General features: G+C 38.9%; 1 protein-coding gene across 3 annotated transcripts in view; it reads right to left on the bottom strand.

Moving 5' to 3' along the window:
- Nucleotides 1-21,861, bottom strand: part of UNC80 (unc-80 homolog, NALCN channel complex subunit) — a 248,069-nt gene that overhangs the window by 76,324 nt on the left and 149,884 nt on the right. For all 3 annotated transcript variants that reach the window (XM_024124665.1, XM_055079011.1, XM_024124666.1), the window contains 3 exons: nucleotides 18,327-18,527; nucleotides 11,010-11,117; nucleotides 9,688-9,826 (listed from right to left, as the gene is read on the bottom strand). In XM_024124665.1, the coding sequence (XP_023980433.1) occupies nucleotides 9,688-9,826; nucleotides 11,010-11,117; nucleotides 18,327-18,527 (448 nt within the window). The remainder of the gene's footprint in view (nucleotides 1-9,687; nucleotides 9,827-11,009; nucleotides 11,118-18,326; nucleotides 18,528-21,861) is intronic.

Genomic DNA, 21,861 nt, shown 5'->3' with positions numbered 1-21,861 from the left:
TGGACAGATCATCCAAAATGAAAATAAATAAGGAAACACAAGCTTTAAATGATACATTAAACAAGATGGACTTAATTGATATTTATAGGACATTCCATCCAAGAAAAAAAGAATACACTTTCTTCTCAAGTGCTCATGGAACATTCTCCAGGATAGATCATATCTTGGGTCACAAAGCAAGCCTTGGTAAATATAAGAAAACTGAAATCGTATCACATATCTTCTCTGGCCACAACGCTATGAGACTAGATATCAATTACAGGAAAAAATCTGTAAAAAATACAAAGACATGGAGGCTACTACTAAATACAAAATACACTACTGAATAACCAAGAGATCACAGAAGAAATCAAAGAGGAAATCAAAAAACACCTAGAAGCAAATGACAATGAAAACACGAAGACCCAAAACCTATGGGATGCAGCAAAAGCAGTTCTAAGAGGGAAGGTTACAGCAATACAATCCTACATCAAGAAACAAGAAACATCTCAAATAAACAACCTAACCTTACACCTAAAGCAGTTAGAGAAAGAAGAACAAAAAAACCTCAAAGTTAGCAGAAGGAAAGAAATCATAAAGGTCAGATCAGAAATAAATGAAAAAGAAATGAAGGAAATGATAGCAAAGATCAATAAAACTAAAAGCTGGTTCCCTGAGAAGATAAACAAAATTGATAAACCATTAGCCAGACTCATCAAGAAAAAAAGGTAGAAGACTCAAATCAATAGGATTAGGAATGAAAAAGAGAAGTGACAACTGACACTGCAGAAATACAAAGGATCATGAGAGATTACTACAAGCAACTATATGCCAATAAATTGGACAAGCTGGAAGAAATGGACAAACTCTTAGAAAAGCACAACCTTCTGAGACTGAACCAGGAAGAAACAGAAAATATAAACAGACCAATCACAAGCACTGAAATTGAGACTGTGATTAAAAATCTTCCAACAAACAAAAGCCCAGGACCAGATGGCTTCACAGGCGAATTCTATCAAACATTTAGAGAAGAGCTAACACCTATCCTTCTCAAACTCTTCCAAAAGATAGCAGAGGGAGGAACACTCCAAAACTCATTCTATGAGGCCACCATCACCCTGATACCAAAACCAGACAAAGACGTCACAAAGAAAGAAAACTACAGGCCAATATCACTGATGAACATAGATGCAAAAATCCTCAACAAAATACTAGCAAACAGAATCCAACAGCACATTAAAAGGATCATACACCATGATCAAGTGGGGTTTATCCCAGGAATGCAAGGTTTCTTCAATATATGCAAATCAAACCATGTGATAAATCATATTTACAAACTGAAGGAGAAAAAAACATATGATCATCTCAATAGATGCAGAAAAAGCTTTTCACAAAGTTCAACACCCATTTATGATAAAAACCCTCCAAAAAGTAGGCATAGATGGAACTTACTTCAACATAATAAAGGCCATATATGACAAACCCACAGCCACCATTGTTCTCAATGGTGAAAAACTGAAACCATTTCCACTAAGATCAGGAACAAGACAAGGTTGCCCACTCTCACCACTCTTATTCAACATAGTTTTAGATACAGCAGAGAAGAAAAAGAAATAAAAGGAATCCAAATTGGAAAAGAAGAAGTAAAGCTGTCACTGCCTGCAGATGACATGATACTATATGTATAGAATCCTAATGATGCTACCAGGAAACTACTAGAGCTAATCAATGTATGTGGCAAAGTAGCAGGATACAAAATTAATGCACAGAAATCTCTTGCATTCCTATACAGTAATGATGAAAAACCAGAAAGAGAAATTAAGGAAATACTCCCATCTACCACTGCAACAACAACAACAAAATACCTAGGAATAAATCTACCTAAGGAGACGAAAGACCTGTATGCAGAAAACTATAAGACACTGATAAGCAAAACGGAGCTGGAGGAATAATCAGGCTCCCTGACGTCAGACTATACTACAAAAGTGCAGTAATGAAGACAGTATGGTACTTGTACAAAAACAGAAATATAGATCAATGGAACAGGATAGAAAGCCCAGAGATAAACCCATGCACATATGGTCACCTTATCTTTGATGAAGGAGGCAAGAATATACAATGGAGAAAAGACAGCCTCTTCAATAAGTGGTTGTAAATGAACCAATTGACAAAGGGTTAATCTCCAAAATATACATGCAGCTCAAGTGCAAAAGAACAACCAACCCAATCCAAAAATGGGCAGAAGACCTAAATAGACATTTCTCCAAAGAAGATAAACAGATTGCCAACAAACACATGAAAGGATGCTCAACATCACTAATCATTAGAGAAATGCAAATCAAAACTACAATGAGATATCTCCTCACACCAGTCAGAACGGCCATCATCAAAAATCTACAAACAGGGCTTCCCTGGTGGCGCAGTGGTTGAGAGTTCGCCTGCCGATGCAGGGGACACGGGTTCGTGCCCCGGTCCGGGAAGATCCCAAACAGATGAATGGATAAAGAAGATGTGGCACATGTATACAATGGAATATTACTCAGCCATAAAAATAAAAGAAATTGAGTTATTTGTAGTAAGGTGGATGGACCTAGAGTCTGTCATACAGAGTGAAGTAAGTCAGAAGGAGAAAAACAAATACTGTATGCTAACACATATATATGGAATCACACACACACACAAAAACTGTTTCTGAAGACCCTAGGGGCAGAACAGGAATAAAGACGCAGACATAGAGAATGGACTTGAGGACACAGGGAAGGGGAAGCAGCCGCATAGCACAGGGAGATCAGCTCAGTGCTTTGTGACCACCTAGAGGGGTGGGATAGGGAGGGTGGGAGGGAGGGAGACGCAAGAGGGAGGAGATATGGGGTTATATGTATACGTATATCTGATTCAATTTGTTATACAGCAGCAACTAAAACAACATTGTAAAGCAATTATAGTCCAATAAAGATGTTTAAAAATTTTTAAATAATAAAAATAACATTCATAAGGTAGACTCTATTAGAAACATCTACCTTTCCAAGAGGTAGAAGAGATTGAGAAACCAAAAGAGATTTCATGAACCATAATACCATTGTTGTTTTTTAATTTGGGGAAAGCCAAATATGAATAAGAGAAAGATCAGTGCTCTTATAAGTTACGAAGTCAATGAACAATGAGGAAAAGAAATACACCCTGTAGCATAGATGGAGGAGCCAGTGTTGATCATAAAAATATAATTTAAAAACTCTCTTGTACTTTTTCCCAGATCCTCAAAACATGCTCAGGCAATTGTTAGAACCACTGGGGTTGAATTCCAGCTCTGAAACTTCTCTCCTATTGATCTTGGCCAAGCCTCTTAACTTCTCAACCTTTGTTTCTCTATTGGTAAAATGTCAATGATGATGATGGATGAGGATGCTGCTGATAGCTGCCTCCAAATTTGTTGTTAGAATAAAATAACGTATGAGAAAGTGCTTTGTGACATGAAAAGTACTACAGAATTCTAAAGCATATTTTATTTTTTAGAGGCAATGTGGTATGTGGAAAGGGCATCTACTTGTAGTCAAAAGATTTAGGTTTGATTTCCTGGCTCTGCTAATTCTGAGCTGCGTGCACTTGGTTAAAAGTCCTTTCAACCTTCTGAGTTGTATTTTGCTCATGTATAAAATCATTGTTATGAGGATCAAGTAAGATTGTGTGTATGATATAGTTCTATAACAAATGTGAGCTACTGTCGTCAGTAGCTTTTGATAATCTGTTTCTTAATCCTACCACCTCCTTAAATTTCCACGTTTTCTCCTTTCTTTATTTTTCTTTAAAGTGTACTCTGTCTCAATTTTTAAACACCATCGTCACTCTCTAAGTCATTGCAGTTGGAGTTCTACCTCAATCTCTTTACTGAAACAGTTTTCTTGTAATGCTCACTAATCAGCAGATCCAGTGGTATTTTTACAGCATTTCTTTTCTTTCAGTTTTTAACACTTTCATAACACTCTCCTAGAAAAGGATCTTCCTCTACTTCCATGGTTTGAGATTACTTAAGTTCTACTTTTCTGGTCATTTTTCTGGGTTTTGCTGGTCAGCTCTTCTTCCTGTCCTTTGAAGGTAGAGAAGGCCAATGGCTTAGTGTTCATTCCTCAGCCCTCTCCTCTATACCGAGAAATCATCCTCCTCCAGAATCATTTCTCCCCTGGAATCTCATTGCTTCAGATGCCACATACATCAAGTTTTCCCAAGTTTCTCTCTAGCTATGGCCTTTCTCATTAGCTTTAGTGTCATATCACCACTGATATGTCTCCTCATCATCTAAAAATCACTGTTTCTAAAACCAAGCCACTCCACTCATTGCTGCCACATTAAACTTGGTAATAATTCAACACTATAGACTACATTACTCTTTGGCTTGGAACCCCTGAGTGGTTTCCCACAGTTCAGTGGAAAGTCCACACTCCTAACCCTGTTGCTCAAGGTCTGTTACAATGTGAGACCTGCTCACTTGCCTAATATTACAGACTAGCAACCTCTTTACAGAAGCCACCCCAGTCTCAATTCCTCCTCAGGCTTTCCAAATCAACCCAGTGCATTTCCACACCCCATGTGGCTTTGCATACACCATTTCCTCTTCCTTCTAGTTTTTCTTAAAGCTCAGTCCCCCTGTTCATAACTTCATGAAAATGTCCATGGCTGTCCCATATTTAGGGAGCATGGCCTTCTCTCTGAGAAATACTTGGCAGAGAAGCAAAAATCTGAGACTTAATGTGAACAAAGATATTTTACAAAGACATTTGATGCAGCATAGTATAAAAAAGGCAAAAGGCAAGAATCAACTAAAATTTCCAGGTTAAATAAATTATATCTATTCATTCAATGGAATATTTGGTAGCCATTACAAAGAATAGGTAAACTTATAGACTGATATTAAAAATGGTCTCCTAGAGAGAACTCGTAACCACTTCTTGTTTGGCATTTCTCAATTCAAATTGATTTTTGTTCCAATTTTTAATATGCCTCAGTTTACCTTTTAACAGTCCTGGTGTCAGAAGAGGGAACCAAAGGAGACCCCCTCAACAGCCCACAGGAGCAATGAGCAACCCGGCACAGGTATCTGTTGAGACCTTGAGCTTGCTGCTTTCTCGCTGCCTCTGGAGGTCATGGGTAAGTCCCTCTCAAATCCTAGCACTGAAGTTTTTGTGTTATGAGCTTGCAGACTTTATTTGAGCCTTATTTTTTCATGCTGGGTCCAGAAACCAGCTGGAGTTGGAATGAGTCAGACTTAAAAACCAGACTGGGCTCAGGAATGGACTGGTTCCAATTGAGAAACCAGACTGGATCCAGGGTCAGACTGGGTCTGACTTAAAACTGGACTGAGTCTAGTGTGAGGTCTCAGGTGAACAGAATTTTTTTTTTTAAGGCTGAACAAGTAGGTTAACTATACCAAAGGTAATCTTGAAGTACACTGGCCACAGTGGAGAACTTTAAACCATCTTAGATAAGCCTATCCATTTATGAGTTATCCTAGAGGAAAAAGTATTTCAGCCAGGCACTCACTATTAAGGGTAGAGGGAAAATTATTTCTCCTCCTTTACAGTTACTGGTGACCAGGATGAGACCCACTGGAATGCCTCCCTCACTCTGGAGCTTGAAGACAGCATCCTGGGAAAACTGGCAGAAGCCGGCAAAGAGTAAGAAGTTTTACTAAAGTCAGCTGCCCCAGACCTCTACCTGTGGTGCCTGGTTGAGAGAAGAAGGTAAAATTTCATATTGCCACTTCCTTTCCAAATTAAAAAAAAAAAAAATGGTTATTGATCCTTTCTCTCCCAGGGACAGCTATTGCCTTCTTGGCCATCTCATTTTTTGTCCTGAGAACTTAGCTTGGCAATCATCAGGTTGGGGAACTCAAAAATATAGCCGGGCAGAAATGTGGGTTACATTCCATTTGTGGCTAGTGTCCTACCATTGCCAGGTTTGTCTCACTCAAACCTGACAAGATATTTGGAAAAAAAATTTTTTTTTAATTAGCTCTATAGTCAGAAGTTGACCAAATTGGAAGCTGATATTCAGAGCCTGATAGGAACTATTTTGGGGGCCTTCTCCCCTAACCTAAAATAAAACTATGTACCCAGAGGGAAAGAAAAACATCCTGAAGCCATTGTAGAAGGACTTACTGAAGCATTCCAAAGACACGCAGCTCTAGAACGCAGGAATCTTTTGATTTCCACCTTAGAGCTCTTCTCTCTGATATAAAGAAGTAAACTAAGAATAACGTAGTTGGATGGTTGGGTCAGCATCTTGATATTCAGGCTGCAACCCAATCTTTCAAGGAATTAAAAACAACTGTCTAACACACTAAGTCTTTGTAAGAACAGAAATGTGGCTCTAGAAACAACTCAAAGTCCACCTATCCTTTTTACCTATCCCCAAATTTCCCCTATTTATCTCAAAAGGCTTGCAGATATTGTTTAAAAAAAAAACACTCGGTTTAGGAAATGAAAGCCTTTCTTGGAGAAATTTATATCCTTTCTCTGTGCCTTTGAGATATAAATGTTCTACCTGGTCTTCTCTAGGAACCCAAAGCCATCTCTGGAAATGTAAACTTCAGGGAAGTAATTCTTATCAGAAAAAGAAGGGAGCTGTTTTGGAAATTAAGTGAATGAAAAATCTTAAAAGTCTTTTCCACAAATATTAGTAAAAGTTTTAGCTATCTGAGCAGGTAACCTTAACTTATTTTATCTGCCAGAAACACAGTTTAGATCCAACTGTTCTTTTATAAACTAGTCAGTTTTGCATTATCATACCTGTCTCATGGCTAATATTTTAAAACTAAAGTTATAAGATCTCTGCATCTGTCTGTATGTTTATGTATATCTCTGTTCGTATGTTGTAGATGTGTGATATTTTTCTACCTTGGATGGTATTGCCAAAATTAATGTGTAAAGAGCTCTATTGATTGGCTTAAAGACAAACAAGCATTTACATAAATCAAGTATACTCTCAGAAATCCAGAAACTAACCGAAATTTTTTTCAAGTTCATTTGATCTAGCATAATCTTCAGTAAATGAAAGGTGGTTTAAGTTTGTTGGTTTAATCAAAATAGGTAGGTCTTTAGAGTTATTAGCATTAAATGTAATACTTTTATCCTACCTAGGTTTACTAAAAGTCAAATAAACTCATGTTATAGAATTTGTCAGAAAGAAAAATAACTTAAAATGATGGTTATCTGTTTAATGTCTCACAAAATTTTCATGAATATTCTAAACATAATTGTTAGGAACAAATAAATTAAATAGATGTAAATAAAAGTTTATTTTTTAAAAAAGTAAAAAGTTTATAAATTTTTCAACATTATGCTTTATGGTATGTCTACTTAAAAAAGTTTCTAAAATCTTTTTGGTAACTTGAAACCTTAAAGTTATGCTGAGATAAGTTAAATGATGGATATTCATTGAATATCTAGAGCATTTCCAAATAAGATACAATACTGAAACATTAATTACTGAACATAGCTTTATGTACTTTTGGCTTCCTTTACAGAGGCACTAAAGATATTTGGGTTTATTACTAAACACGTTTTGTGCCACAATGAAAAATTTACTGCGAAAGAATATACTTCCAGAAATCGTGAAATGTATTTATAAATTTGCCAACCCACAGAATGCTAGTGTAACAGACACTCCACAATTGCTTACATCTTAGTTTCACTAGGAAAAAACGGTTCTAAGTATTAAGAATTCTAATCAATATATACAATTAAAACTACTCAGAAAACTTCATGGAATTGAACCTTGGGTCCACATCCCTCGGTTAAAAAGGGCTTCTCCAAACTCTTGGAACTGCATACCAGCTGGAGACCTAAAATTAAAATTGACTAAGGAGGTCCTTACGCAGAGGCAGATGGCATCTTGTGGTAGACAGCTGTCTCCCAAGATTGCAGATCAAGGTCTTTAACACCAATATGAAATGTTTATTCCTTTTGCCTTTTCACTACTTGCTTTTTTTCTCAGTTAATGCATAGGAAGATAATGCTCCTTAACTCTGGCAACTGTTGATGAATCTACTGCTAAGGCCATAGCTGAACAACCAAAGTCCCAAGATTTTCTTGCTAAGGTAAATTTAGATAATAGAATTGCTTTAGATTAGTTATTGGCTGAACACGTGCCATAGCAAATGTCTCTTGCTGCGCCTTGATCAATATCTCTAGTATTGTAGCAAATACAGAAAATTAACAAACAAGCCACTTGGTTAAACAGGTACATCCTTTGATTTACTTGATACCAGCTAGTTTGGTTCACTGGGGCCCTGGCTAAGGAGTACACTTTAGTCTCTTGATATTATCCTCCTAATAGTTATCACTGTAGTCTCTGTGGTGTGCTATGTTCTCTCAAAGGTCTTAAATGCATGTTCACAGCCATCAGCAGTACATTAACTGGTCTTACTGTGCTTGGAGAAACAGAAACAAGATGAACAATGAGATGAACAGCAAAACAATTCTTCCATGGACATGACATCATAACCTACGAGTTTCACAATGAGACAAGAGAAACTTAACTCTGATGATGACAAAGAGTGGCATTAATACTAAATTTTTGGTCAATTTTTCACACACGAGAGGATGACCAAAAGGGGGGAATTGTCAAGTTGTTTTAAAAGGAGACCATTAGACTGAGGTGGCTCTAATGCCATGGCAGCTTACATAAGCAAACCAAAATCTATGCCTATAAACACCTCAAGGTTACAAATCAAAATGCTAAGGATAACCAATCACAAACAGCCAACTGGGCTTTACGCTACAGACAATCAATAATTGCCTTTCTTTGCTTCTGCCTTTTCTCTATAAAAGTCTCTCCCTGGGCTACTCTTGGTGGAGTGTTCCTAACCACTTCTAGCTTGGCACTGCCTGATTGGAATCAATTTTCGCTCAAATAAACTCTTAAAAAAGTCTCCTAGATAAAAATGCAAAATGCAGAAGTCTTTATGGTATGTCCTATTTCTGTGAAAAAGGAAATGTAATATGTACATACATAGGTGTGTATATATATATATATATATATATATATATATATATATATATATATGCATAGTTTACCCTAGAGGTTTCCTGGGAAATTTAAAAATTGTCACCTCTGAGAAAGAGGACTGGGAGTCATGGGAAAGAGGGTGATAACTTTTAAACTTCATACACTTTTACATTATTTGAATTTTAACCATGTGCATTTCCAATTAAAGTAACTATAAAATAAAGGAATATGCACAAAAAGTGGAAAACGATGAAGAATCCAGATTTTACCTCTACCATTTGTTAGCTATGTGGCTTTGGACACGTCACTTAAATTTCACAAATTTATTTTGATATTGTGATTTGAACACACACTATTACTCACATACGATTTAATAAAATTAATGATGGTCGTTCACGGTCAATCTGGGAAATCACAACGCACAAAAAAAATTTTATGTTTTATGAAATATAGTGAAAATGTAGGTTCTGGGGGAAATCATTCTCTATAATTTGGTAACATCTTGGGAGAGACATGCTGCCCTTGTGCAAACTATACAGTGACATGAAAAGGGCGCACACAGAACCTAGGCCTGTTTCTGTCTAGATGTCCAGCCATTGCTAGCAATCTGACCTAAGGGTGAAAATGGAATGAATGTGCCTCTCTCTTGTTTAAACGCTGGGATGAGTGACAGCAGGACCAGGGTCCCAGGTGGTCTTTCTTTACCTGCTGCCCCCGCCATGTGCTCATCCATGCTGAGCAGGAGCTCCCAGGCAGCTGGCTGGATGTCTCCATACATCTCCTCCGTCAGAACTGGTGCTGCCTTGATTAGCAGAGATAAGGGAGCAGGCGACAGGCTCATCACCTGGGAAAAGATGGAAATGATGTCGTGAAATCTTTGAAGACACTGATTGCTGTACTCCTCTAGAGTGTTAAGTGTCACTTCCCCTCTCTCTGCTTTCCTTAAATGACCTTAAAATACGTTCTAAAGAGGGAGCATATTTATTGGCATGATGTATAATAAGCTTTATACCCTATTAGTTGATGTATAATTACCCCCAAATCATATTAATTTTATAATACTTTCACCACAAAAATTAATTTGCAACAACCTAGGGAATACACTGTGGAATAAGTATAGCTCTGTGAGAAACAAGGACTCCAGCCAATATATCTTTGTGTTTAAAGTCCTGGTGGACTTTCATAGCATCTTATCTTCCTTCCTGTTAGAAGCTGATTTCCACTGGAAACTGTGATCAGCCTCTAATTTATAAAGGAGTTCCATTCAGAAAGTTAGTTTTCTAAGCCAGTGAACTTGGATGGCATTTTCCCTTCAAAACATTATACATTGTGGTTATTGCTCCAGGTTAGCCAACAAAATCCCATTTAATCCATTATTTCAAATAATTTTGGTGATAAATGTAGGTCTGGGGCAAGTCTAGGTCTTTAACCATGATTTAAAACACTTTCTAGAAAAACATGAAACTTTTTTTTCTCTTCCCCTGGGAAATGTATTATGATTTAGCGTTTAGGTTGTAATAACAATATAACTGTGTCAAGCACTGGATAAGTAGCTAAATTTACTATCTTTTTTAATCCATGCAATCATTCTTTGAGATGGGTCTAGTATTAAAAAACCCCATTTTAGAGATTAAGCAACTAAAACTGAGAAAAATTCAGTTAACTTGCCCAAGGTCCCAGAGCCAGAGCAGCAGGTATAGGATTTGAACCCCGACTGTCTCATTCCAAGACCTATGAGCATCGCTACCACACACTGGTGGGAAGCTGGCTCCATTAGAGTGGAGAGAGTGGGAAGAGGCATGGTTCTAGCCAAGCTCCCCAAGCCTCGTCTCTATGGAATTTGGCTGTCCAGCAAGAAGGGATTTTTCCTTGCATACTTGGTAGCACTCTTGCTCACCAAATTAGAGGGGCCTTTATGCCAACACTGTGCCAGTTGGCATTGTAGGTCCCAAACGTTAGTAAACAGGATATCTGGAGTTCCCTCCTTATTACTGCTCTGTGAACATTTCTGATCCATGCATCAATACCTGTAATCTGATGTATTTCAGCATTCCAGAGTCCTTTTTCCCCTCTAGGTTGGCATCTGAAACTCTCTTTTTCAGAGAAGGTGTCCTCAGGCATGATTTATCTGAGCACTGGAAAGAAAATAAGATAGGTGACGAAGAGTGTTGTGTCCTCTCAAAACCCAACAGTGCTGTTTCCCTCCAAATTCTCCAAACAACCAACTGGTTCTAATGCAACAGATGATTTCATTAAGGACTTTTTATGAGCCTGCACTTTCTGCAAGTGATAAAAGCAGTTAATTTTGTAATGAAAAGGTAGCTTAGGGGTCTTTAGCAACAAACTCCTCTTTTACCACTGAGGAGACCAGGACCCAGAGAGGTGGAGTAGCTTGACCAAACTGCAAAGCTGGTTATTAGTAGAATAAGGAAAGGACAGGATCTCCTGATTTCCATTTCAGGGCTAACTATATTCCACCAAGCTGTTAAAAACACAAATCGTTTTAAATATTGCCAGTTAAAAGCCACTGTCTCTAATAATCCCTTTAAAGGGTTGGATGTTACAAGTTGATTATTTGGAAGAGAAAATGTTTCACAGAGGAGTGTTAGGAAGTGAAAGATAAAAGACTCATCAACGAAGTACGAGTTCATAGCATCCATCATCCAGGTAAAGTGGTTTTTTGGTTTTTGTTTTTTAAAAAAAAAAAAAAACCATATTTGTCTATTGGAGGCAGCAGCTCTTCTTTCAAATTGTCCCCTCAACCAGGGTCCAGAATAGGCCTGACATCTGCATATACACGGAGGAGACATTTTCTTCCCCTGACTCTCTAAGTGCCAAGGAATGGAGTGGACAGAGCAGCTGCGAGAATGATTGCTCCAGTGGTGGTAGGCCCTTGTTTATTTATCCTGAGTCCCGATGCCTCCATTTTTGCACTCCAGGCTGTGCAAACAGGGAATCCGTCCCTTTGCACAGTATAAATGCTCATTTGTTTTTCCAGTGACATGTCAGTGAAACACTCTCTCCCTCAGTGCCAAGGGAAAACAACTGAACTCCTTAAGAATTTCTGAACAGAGCTTCACAGTGTTATAGATGGAGATATTTTGAAAGAAAGAGCAAATCTAAAAAGTACATGCATGTTCCAAGAAAGTCTTTCAAAACTCTGACAAAAAGACCCAAGACAATGCATCTGTTATGTGACCAGTATGGAACGAACTTTTAAACGAATCTACTTGGAAAGAAATGAATCAGAGCTCTTGCTGTGTTTTCTAAAGATTTAAAAAAAAAAAAAAAAAAAAAAAAAGCGGAGGCACATACTTGGGAACACATATCATTTGGGGAGAGAAATCCTGCTTGGGAATAAATATCATCTGGGGAGAGAAATCCAGCAATGCTTTTTTTCCCCCCTGTGAATTTGTAAAAGCAAAATATAGCATAAATATCATGCCTATTTTATATAATTTGAAAACTTCTAAAATCATAATATGGCAATCATTTTTCATATAAATATAGGGGTCTATCTGACTTTGTAAAAAATCAAGGTATTTAAAAAGTGCCATCTTTCTGCTTTTATTCTTTCTATTTATTAAAAAAAAGGTAAATTGCAGAATACCTGGAAAATACAAAAAAACTATGAAGAAGAAAATAAAAATCCTTATAATCCTCAACTCAGTGATGGCCATTATTTGGTTCCTTTCAGGCTTTTGTCCCCCTATGCATCTTAGCAAAGCTGTGATGATGCTATATATGTGGTACACAGTTTTAAACATTTCATTTCACTGTGATATTATGATGAATATTCCCCAGGTCATTAGAGTTATTTTAAAATTGATTTTTAAATTTTTAAAATATTTTATTGCTTCCACCTTTGGCTGGACATTTTATCTTTTCAGGGTTACCTTTGAACAATACTTTTGATTAATTTATAGGAATTTTAAGCAAGCAGATACAGAAAAATACTCAGAGGAAAAAGGACAAACATTTATGTCTGTTTCTCACACTCTGTGAAATGTAGGCTTCTGTTTAATCCTGTCTGCTGGGGACAGAAGGTATAAGTCAAGCTTCTCAAATATCAAATATTTAATATCCTGGCATGCTTCCTTAAGAAGCCTGGTGTGTTCTGCTGGCTTCAATATAATTAGGATGTTTGTTTTAGTGGAAAGGGAAGGGAATTAGAAAGGCTTTTACACTAGGGTGATGGGCTAGGAACTCTTCTTGAGTGACTTGTTCAGGCCTGAAAACAGGTATTAAAGATGGGTACACGTGTGATGGGCACTTGGGTACCCTATGTGAGGTCCCTAAAGTCCTCTACTGGTGTGACCCTGACTCAGACTAACAACATTATCATCAGTTGTTTTTTGCTTTGGTGACGTGGTGTAAAACTTGGCTAGAAGAGAGTAAGAAAATGGATGGAGTAGGAGGCTGGTTCTGAAGGCATTTATTGGTTATTAGTGGTTCCTGAAGAGTTAGAAATTTCACTGGACTGTGAGATGTAGGTGGTGGTTGGAAATACACATCAAGCAGGGACTGCAAGGAAAACCAAAACTAGTAACCCAAGACTGAAGGACAGAACTTATCACTAATAGAGGATGTCATTCATTGCTGAGTCGATCTACCAGAGGCAGCTATGGTCAGTGGGAGGACGTTATACAGTCCCAAGAGCTGGCAGGGATACTGGGACATGCTTGCTATGGGATGGTGTAGAACTTGGACTACTGTAATTTTCTTCTATTTGTATATCTTGGACATATTCATTATAATTGGCTCCCTCTTTCTTGTCCTCATCCTGACCACTATGGATAAAATCTGTAGTGCAAAACCAATCCTTTAACTGTCCAGGGAATTATCACTTGTGGTGTTTGGATCAGAAAGAGGAGGGGTTGGTCCCATCAAATTCCTGTCCTAGGGAATTAGGGGACCGAGTCTAATTCATTTAGTGATAGTTACTGGGGCTGAGAAATGATGATGCAACCTTGAGACTTCAGTCTAAGTACAAGATGAATAAAGCAGGGGTTGCTGGTCAGGGGACAAAGATGAGTCAGCAGACAGAGATGATGCAGAAAGAAGCAGAGATGAGAGACTCTGTCCACCCTGAGATGGACAGCAGCTTTGGATCTCATTCCTTTGAGGCTTGACTGTGTTTCCCACCTGTCCTTGGTTTCATGAGATTCTGCTATATCCTTTGAAGAAACTCTAATTATTTGAACAAATTTCAATGGGTTTCTATTACTTACAACAAAATATTATTGACAACGGAGGCATAATACATAATTAGTTTAAGTAAAATTTTAATTATTAATAATTCAAGTATGTTTATTAAGAATTAACCATATGCCAGGAACAGGGCTAACTTCTGAGGATATGCTGAGGACCAAAAGCCCCATGATACTGGCCCTTCTGGAGAGTGTATCTTACCAGGAGAGACAGCTAGCAAACAAATGAAAATTCAAGATAAGTAGAAGAGGAGATACAGGTCATAAATGATGATAACACTGTGGAAATATTGAGGTATTTAAAATTTTGGAAAAGTGTAGTCAGCCTACTGGGTTCTTTGGGAAAGGGATTGCCTCATGTTTCTGGAAAGAAACATGCCAACAGAAGTATAGTATTTCCCCAGAGGTAACCCAGATCCTTTGTGTCTCATACATCTTTGACATAGGAGTTATGTGTGTCATAGTGAAGAGTAATTCTGACCCATGAAATCAAGACCTAGGGCTTGGTCTTGGCCTCACAGCTGTGTTTTCCATAGCTTTAGAAAAATATTAGTCCTGCAGGAAATCAGGTGGCCTCTTGCCATTTACACTGGCTTCACAAAATTTATGGACACTATGCCCTTTCTTTTTTTGGGTACATATAACCTTTTACTTACCTCTCCTTTTTGGCTAAAAGGAAAAAATGTTTTATCCACCCATTTCCATCAGCAAGCACTAATTGCACATTACTATTTTTAGAACATAGCATTAGACAAGGTACAGATATACAGGAAAAATCAGAGAATTCTTTGGTGAATTCACCTTTTGGTGAAGTTGATATATATAACGATAGCTTATCTAAGCCTCTCAAATGTGGAAGTGCACTAAAACAGACTAACAGAATGTACAGTGAGTCTCTGAGCACTGAAATGTAGATTAGCAGATTGATAAGAGCTAGATGGGTTACAAAATGTACTAGCTGCCACAAATATATTCTGCCATAAAAACCAATTAAAAAGGAAACACGAATGAAATACCAATTGCTTATAAGTCTTGATTTTAATCAGAATCACTGCTTTTATTCTTGATTTATTGCCTACTCTGTTTTCATTTGGGCTCTGAAAATGTGGGCATTGTTCATTTATGTGACAGATTCAGAACAGGCAAATGGAAACATCATGAGAGAATAAAAAAGAAGCCTGAACAGGAGGCTGGCATTTTGGAAATAAAATGTTTATCACAGAAGACTCAATACGTCTTTTCAGCTCTCCACCTGCATGGCTAATTTAAATGTGTTAGGGTTAGGGAACACTTATACTCTTGCTTTACTTTCCCTTTCAAAAATGTAAACAACATATAAGGTTGGTAACCTTTTCTGCTGCTTCAGGCCAGTGTCCTGGATGGGCCAGAGGTGAAAGGCACTCATGGAACACCATAGAACTCTATAGCCCACTCACTCATTCAATATTATAGTCCCTCTGCCATAGTGAGGTACTCGGTTAGGTATCACACAGGATACAAAATGTTATACCCAACACAGTATGGACTCGGCATGGTCCAGAATCTCTTTAAAATTTGCTGAATAGACACATGGATGGATGGATCAATGAATCAATGAATAATTGAATGAAGGATGTGAAAAGCACAAGTAAACCATCATTGTAGTTTAGAGGAAGAAGGAACAGAAAATGTCATTAATCATCCACCTGCAGTATGCCCTGTGGTAAACGTTAGGGAGATCAGAAAAGAAGGAGGTGGCACTTGAGTTGGATCTTGAAGGATGTTTGGGTTCAGCCATGTACAGATTACAGGTGAAGATACAGCTGGAGCAAAGGTATGGAAGTAAGAAATCTCAGCGTGTGTATGGTGAACAATGAACATTAGGTTGGCGAATTTTTACAATTTTCAACATATATGGTTTTCTTCTAAAGCTAAGGGCGTTTTTAAATGAAGGAGAACTTACCTAAATAAAAATAGGTTTTCTTTGTATGTAATGTCATTTATGTTTGAGATACATGTATCTCAAACATAAATGCATGTCTATGTACATACATACACGTACAAATATATATACACATACATATATCTCAAACATATGTGTATCTCAAACATAAATGTATACATGTATCTCAAACATAAATGCATGTCGGGCTTCCCTGGTGGTGCAGTGGTTGAGAGTCTGCCTGCCAGTGCAGGGGACACGGGTTCGTGCCCCGGTCCGGGAAGATCCCACATGCCGCGGAGAGGCTGGGCCCGTGAGCCATGGCTGCTGAGCCTGCGAGTCCGGAGCCTGTGCTCCGCAACGAGAGAGGCCCACGTACCGCAAAAAAAACCCCAACAAAACATAAATGCATGCCTATGTACATGCATACACATGCAAACGTATATACACATACATATTTTTCTTTTTATGTCGTCATTTAGCAGTTCATGTAGTTTCCCCACCTGATTTCCCCTCAGAATTTGTGTAGTTTGAATACCAGGAGATGCAATAGAGTCTAGTTGAAAAAGCCCTGACTTTGAAATTCCATGTTTATAAATTAAAGTCTAGCTGTTCTAGATGTGAACTGTGGACAATCTCATCTTTCTGAACCTCAACATTTTCATCTGTAAAATGTGATGAAGAGTATCTCCTGCACAAGATTTGCAAGAATCAAAAAGTACTTTGTCAATGATGTATACCTACCTTACACTCTCAAACATGCTTTGAAAAAAATACTAAAAGGTCATATTCCAGAAGGCAAATTAGCACACTTTTGATATGCATGAGATACATATTTTTTTTCTTTAGGATCTCTTTAGGAGCTCTTGGATTAGCCAAAATGTCTTCCATATACCCTTATTGCTTTCATAATTTAAAAAATCATAATTAAATAAATCCCTTTTGTGAGTGCTAAAGCATTACAGATTGATATACAACTCAACTGTGCATTTTTTGTCATTGCTTATATTCTCTGGCTTGATTTGTATTTTACTGCCATCCTCCCACCCCGCAAAACCTGGTTCACAAACTCTTTAGTATCAACAGAAATATCCTCTACTCCTGCTTAATTATTTTTTATTTCTCCAAGAATATCTGGCCTCATATTGTGCCAACAGCAGGTGCAAAATGAATGCTCATCGAAATGAATAGGGATTATGTAAAAATCTCTTGGCAGATCCACTTGTGAGAAGCAGCTGCAGGGGTGGCCAGCAGCATGCAGTGGAGCATCTTGGCCATCACGCCTGTTCAGGGGCAGATGGGTAACTCAGGGCTTCCCTGGCAGAAGCACGGCAGCCCTGGTTACTGTCTTTATTTTCTGCCAGCTCAGCTGTTCAGTTTTCAGGAAAGTGCAGCTGAATGCTTAGAAAATGTAATAGTTTCTTGAAGAAGTTTCCTTCAGTCTGAGTTGACTCTATTATTTATCAGTGAACAGTTGGGCCATTTATTGCTTATTTCTTAAGCTATAACTGTATCAGTTTCCTATTACTGCTGTAACGAATCACTAAAATCTTCCTGGCAAAAAAATAACACAAAATTATTATCTTAACAGTTCTCTAGGTCAGAAGTCTAAAATGAATTGGCAGTGCTGTGTTCCTTCTGGAGGCTCTAGGGAATCATCCATTTCCTTGCCCTTTCCAGCTTCTAGAGGCTGCCTGGACTCACTGCCCTGCATCATTCTGACCTCTGCTTCTGTCATCACATCTCCATCTCTACCTCTGATTACGTTCGGCCCACTTGGCTAATCCAGGATAATCTCCCCATTATAAGATACTTAACTTACTCACATAGGCAAAATCCCTTCTGCCAGGTGAGGTAGCATATTCACAGGTTCCAGGGATTAGAAATTGGACATCTTTGGGGGGACATTATTCTTCCTACCACAGAAACCTACTTATCACCAGTGCCCCTTTGAGTTCATATTTATTTGTAGAAATAAGCCTGGGAAAAGAGTTGAGCCCATGTTTGCTCATGGACATGAAGACAAAGCACTTGCCTTTTTTTTTTGGCACTTGTCTTTTTTGTACCCATCTTCTAATTTTGCTGGAAATCACACAGATCTGTAGCCTGGTTTATGCAACTGCAGTGGGCTGAAGTTTGCATTTCCAGAGAAAAGATTGTTAGGACATCATTTTCCCTCTCATTGGTATATTATCATGTGGTCATTCGCTCACCTCTTTCTGCTTCTTGCCCCGGAGAGCCACGTTGCTGACACTGCTGCTCTCTCGGAGGGAGTCCACGGAGTCTCCGTAGAGCAGCTTAATGGCCCTGACAAGCCGGGCACAGGAGCGGCTGTGGTGCAGGTAGCAGTGAGGGTGGCAGTAGTCAACGTGGGTGCAGATGAAGCTTTGCTGATTGCACAGCAAGATCATGACCTGGAACACAGACATCACTGAAGCTCAACCAGGCAACCAGGGTATAGACCAACTGTGAGCAATGATGTGAGGTGGAAGATGAAAAGTCAGAATGTCAACTTTCTTTAATGGGTCTTAAAATCACAATAATTCCACAGAGAATAATAATCCCCACAAGAGAACAAAGCGTTACAAGCCTTTATGTACTTGGCTTCCTTTGCTCCCTGGATTCACACTTGATAGAAAGTTCTTTTTGAAATAATACAAGGTTAAGTGCTCTTCAAAAATTGAAACAATTATCAGGGAGTGTCTGTTTCCCAAATATTTTCAAATGAAGATTCTGAAATTAAAATGTATTATTTTTTCAGCTCTTATGTTGTAGAAGGAGCCAGGAGAAGAGCAGAAACTAATGAAAAGTTCCATCCCAAAGGATTTGGCTGGGCTTTGACAGCTGTGGGATGTCTTTAACTCCAGCCCACCTACATGGAACTTGAAAACATTTCTGCATCTTCCACCCTGACCTCTAACCTTCAACTGGGCCTTGAAACCCACTGAAGCACTTCATTTCCCTCTCTACAAACTAATTTGTTTTGAGCTTTTAGGCTATTCTAGCTCTTCACCTGTGGCTTGATCTGGCTCACATCCTCATATCTTTTAGACTTTCCAAGTAGTATTCCAGAAAAGAACTCAGTTGATTTAAATGATATGGTTATTTTTAAGAAAAGAAATGAAGGGCCTTGAGATGATAACTTCTTAAGTTGCCTTCCTAAAAAGGCAGTAGCATTCCTAGAGCTGCAAGTTTAGTCAAATCTGCACAGAGTAATCTTCTGAATGATTCTATCCTTCATGAAACTAGTTCCCACCCCAACACCTAACCTGTGCGAGACCATGTGCCACATTGGATGGAGAACATAAAGTAAGTCTACACAGATAAGACCAATTGAACATCTAGGCAGGGCTGCCATGCATTTCCTTACGAATGAGAGGCCCTGCTTAGTCTGAGACAAATGTAAATAACAGTAAAAAGGCACCCCTCTCAAACTTGGCTAACAATACCTCATACTCTTCAAAGTTTTCAAAAAAAAAAAATAGGTGTTGTCTGAACAGAATATCCAGGTCTCTCTCAAGATTCATTGAAGATCCCTGATATTCCTGTTTATACTAATATGAGTCAGGGCACAAATAAGAACTATAAACCTTCCCTTGTTATTCTTGAATCTGGCCAAAAAATGGTTCTTTGACTAATAAAACTGACAAACTTCTAGCAAGACTGATCAAAAAAAGAGAAAGAAAAGATAAAACCTACCAATATCAGAAATGATAAAGGCACATTACTATAGATCTCATGAAATTTAAGATGATCTTAAGAAAATATTATAGAGCATCTCCCCACAACTAGGGCACCTGCCACCCGCTGGTGGGGGACCCTGTTGCCCAAGGAGACAGGAGGAACCCCCAAGTGAACCGGTAGGACGTGGGGGGACAGAGGGGGCAAGGAGAAGTGGAGGCCAGACAGGATAGGCGTCCCTGTCCCTGAGGCCAGGGAGATCAGGAGAGGCAGGCGGGAGGGTCCCTCCAGGAGGAGCAGGAGAGGAGCAGAAGATGACTGCTCCACCCACTTGGGCCTGGGGAACATGCTGAGCTCCCAGGCCAGTCCTCTGCCCTTCAAGGCCCCCTCCAGGCCACGTGGGTCCTTGGGGGCATAGGAGGGAGGTTGGGGAGATCAGGAGAGGCAGGTGGGAGGGGCCCTCCAGGACAGGAGGAGCAGGAGAGGAGAGGAAGGCATTTACCTCATGCACTCGAGCCCAGAAAGCCTGCTGGGCTCCCAGGTGAGGTCCGCTACCCTCTGACACCGGGGTGGGGGGCATGCCCAGCCCCTTCTCTTCCTTGAGCCTAAGCACCACCACCCCCAGCTCCCAAGGCCTTTCCCAGCCCTGTGGGTCCTAAGCATAGGCCCTGCCCCCCACCCAAACCTCACCCTTACTTAGGCCCCACCCTCCACAGCCAAGGCCTCTCCCCCTTTTATTCTTTTTTTTTTCTTTTCTTTTTTGTTTTTCTCTTTTCCCTCCTCCTCTTTCTTACTACTGTGGTACTGTTGTACCTTCTGGTTGTTGATTCATCTATATTTTTATTTTTGTATTCTTTCTAACTTATCTGTTAGTTTCCTAGTCTAATTGTATTTTTTACTTTGTAATTGTTCTCTCTCTCTTTTTTTTTTTTTGCCATTCCACATGGCTTGCAGGATCTTGGTTCATAAGCCGGGGGTTGGGCCGAAGCTCTTGTGGTGGGAGCTCTGAGTCTGAACCACTGGACTAACAGAGAACCTCATATCCCAGGGAATATTCATCAGAGTGAGGTCTCACGGAGGTCCTCATCTCAGCACCAAGAACCAGCTCTACCCAACAGGCTACAAACTCCAGTGCTGGAAGCCTCAGGCCAAACAACCAGTAAGACAGGAACACAATCCCACTCATTAAAAAAAAAAAAAAAAAAGGGACAGCAAAAAAATATGTCACAAATGAAGGAGCAATGTAAAAACCTGCAAGACCAAGTAAATGAAGAGGAAACAGGCAATCTACCTGAAAAAGAATTCAGAGTAATGATTGTAAAGATGATCCAGAATCTCGGAAAGAAAAGGGAAGCACACATTGAGAAAATACAAGTGTTTAACAAAGATCTAGAAGAACTAAAGAACAAACGGAGATGAACAACACAATAACTGAAATGAAAAATACACTAGAAGGAATCAATAACAGAATAAGTGAGGCAGAAGAACGAATAAGTGAGCTGGAAGACAAAAGGGTGGAAATAACCAGCAAGGAGCAGAATAAAGAAAAAAGTATGAAAAGAATTGAAAATAACCTCAGAGACTGCTGGGATAACACTAAACACACCAACATTCAAATTACAAGGGTCCCAGAAGAAGAAGAGAAAAAGAAAGTGTCTGAGAAAATATTTGAAGAGATTAGAGTTGAAAACTTCCCTAACATGGGAAAGGAAATAGTCACCCAAGTCCAGGAAGCACAGGGAGTCCCGTACAGGATAAACCCTAGGAAAAACACACCAAGACACATAGTAATCAAACTAACAAAAATTAAATTCAAACTAAAAATATTAAAAGCAGCAAGGGAAAAACAAATATAACATATAAAGAAAACCCCATAAGGCTATCAACTGATTTTTCAACAGAAACTCTGCAGGCCAGAAGGGAGTGGCAGGATATACTTAAAGTGATGAAAGAAAAAAACCTACAACCAAGATTACTCTACCCAGCAAGGATCTCATTCAGATTTGATGGAGAAATCAAAAGCTTTTCAGACAAGCAAAGCTAAGAGAATTCAGCACCACCAAACCA

Source organism: Physeter macrocephalus, chromosome 2 (assembly GCF_002837175.3).
Source record: "Physeter macrocephalus isolate SW-GA chromosome 2, ASM283717v5, whole genome shotgun sequence".
NCBI classification, from domain to species: domain Eukaryota; kingdom Metazoa; phylum Chordata; class Mammalia; order Artiodactyla; family Physeteridae; genus Physeter; species Physeter macrocephalus.
Note: the sequence above shows the minus strand (reverse complement) of the source record. Positions and strands in the feature narration are given on the sequence as shown.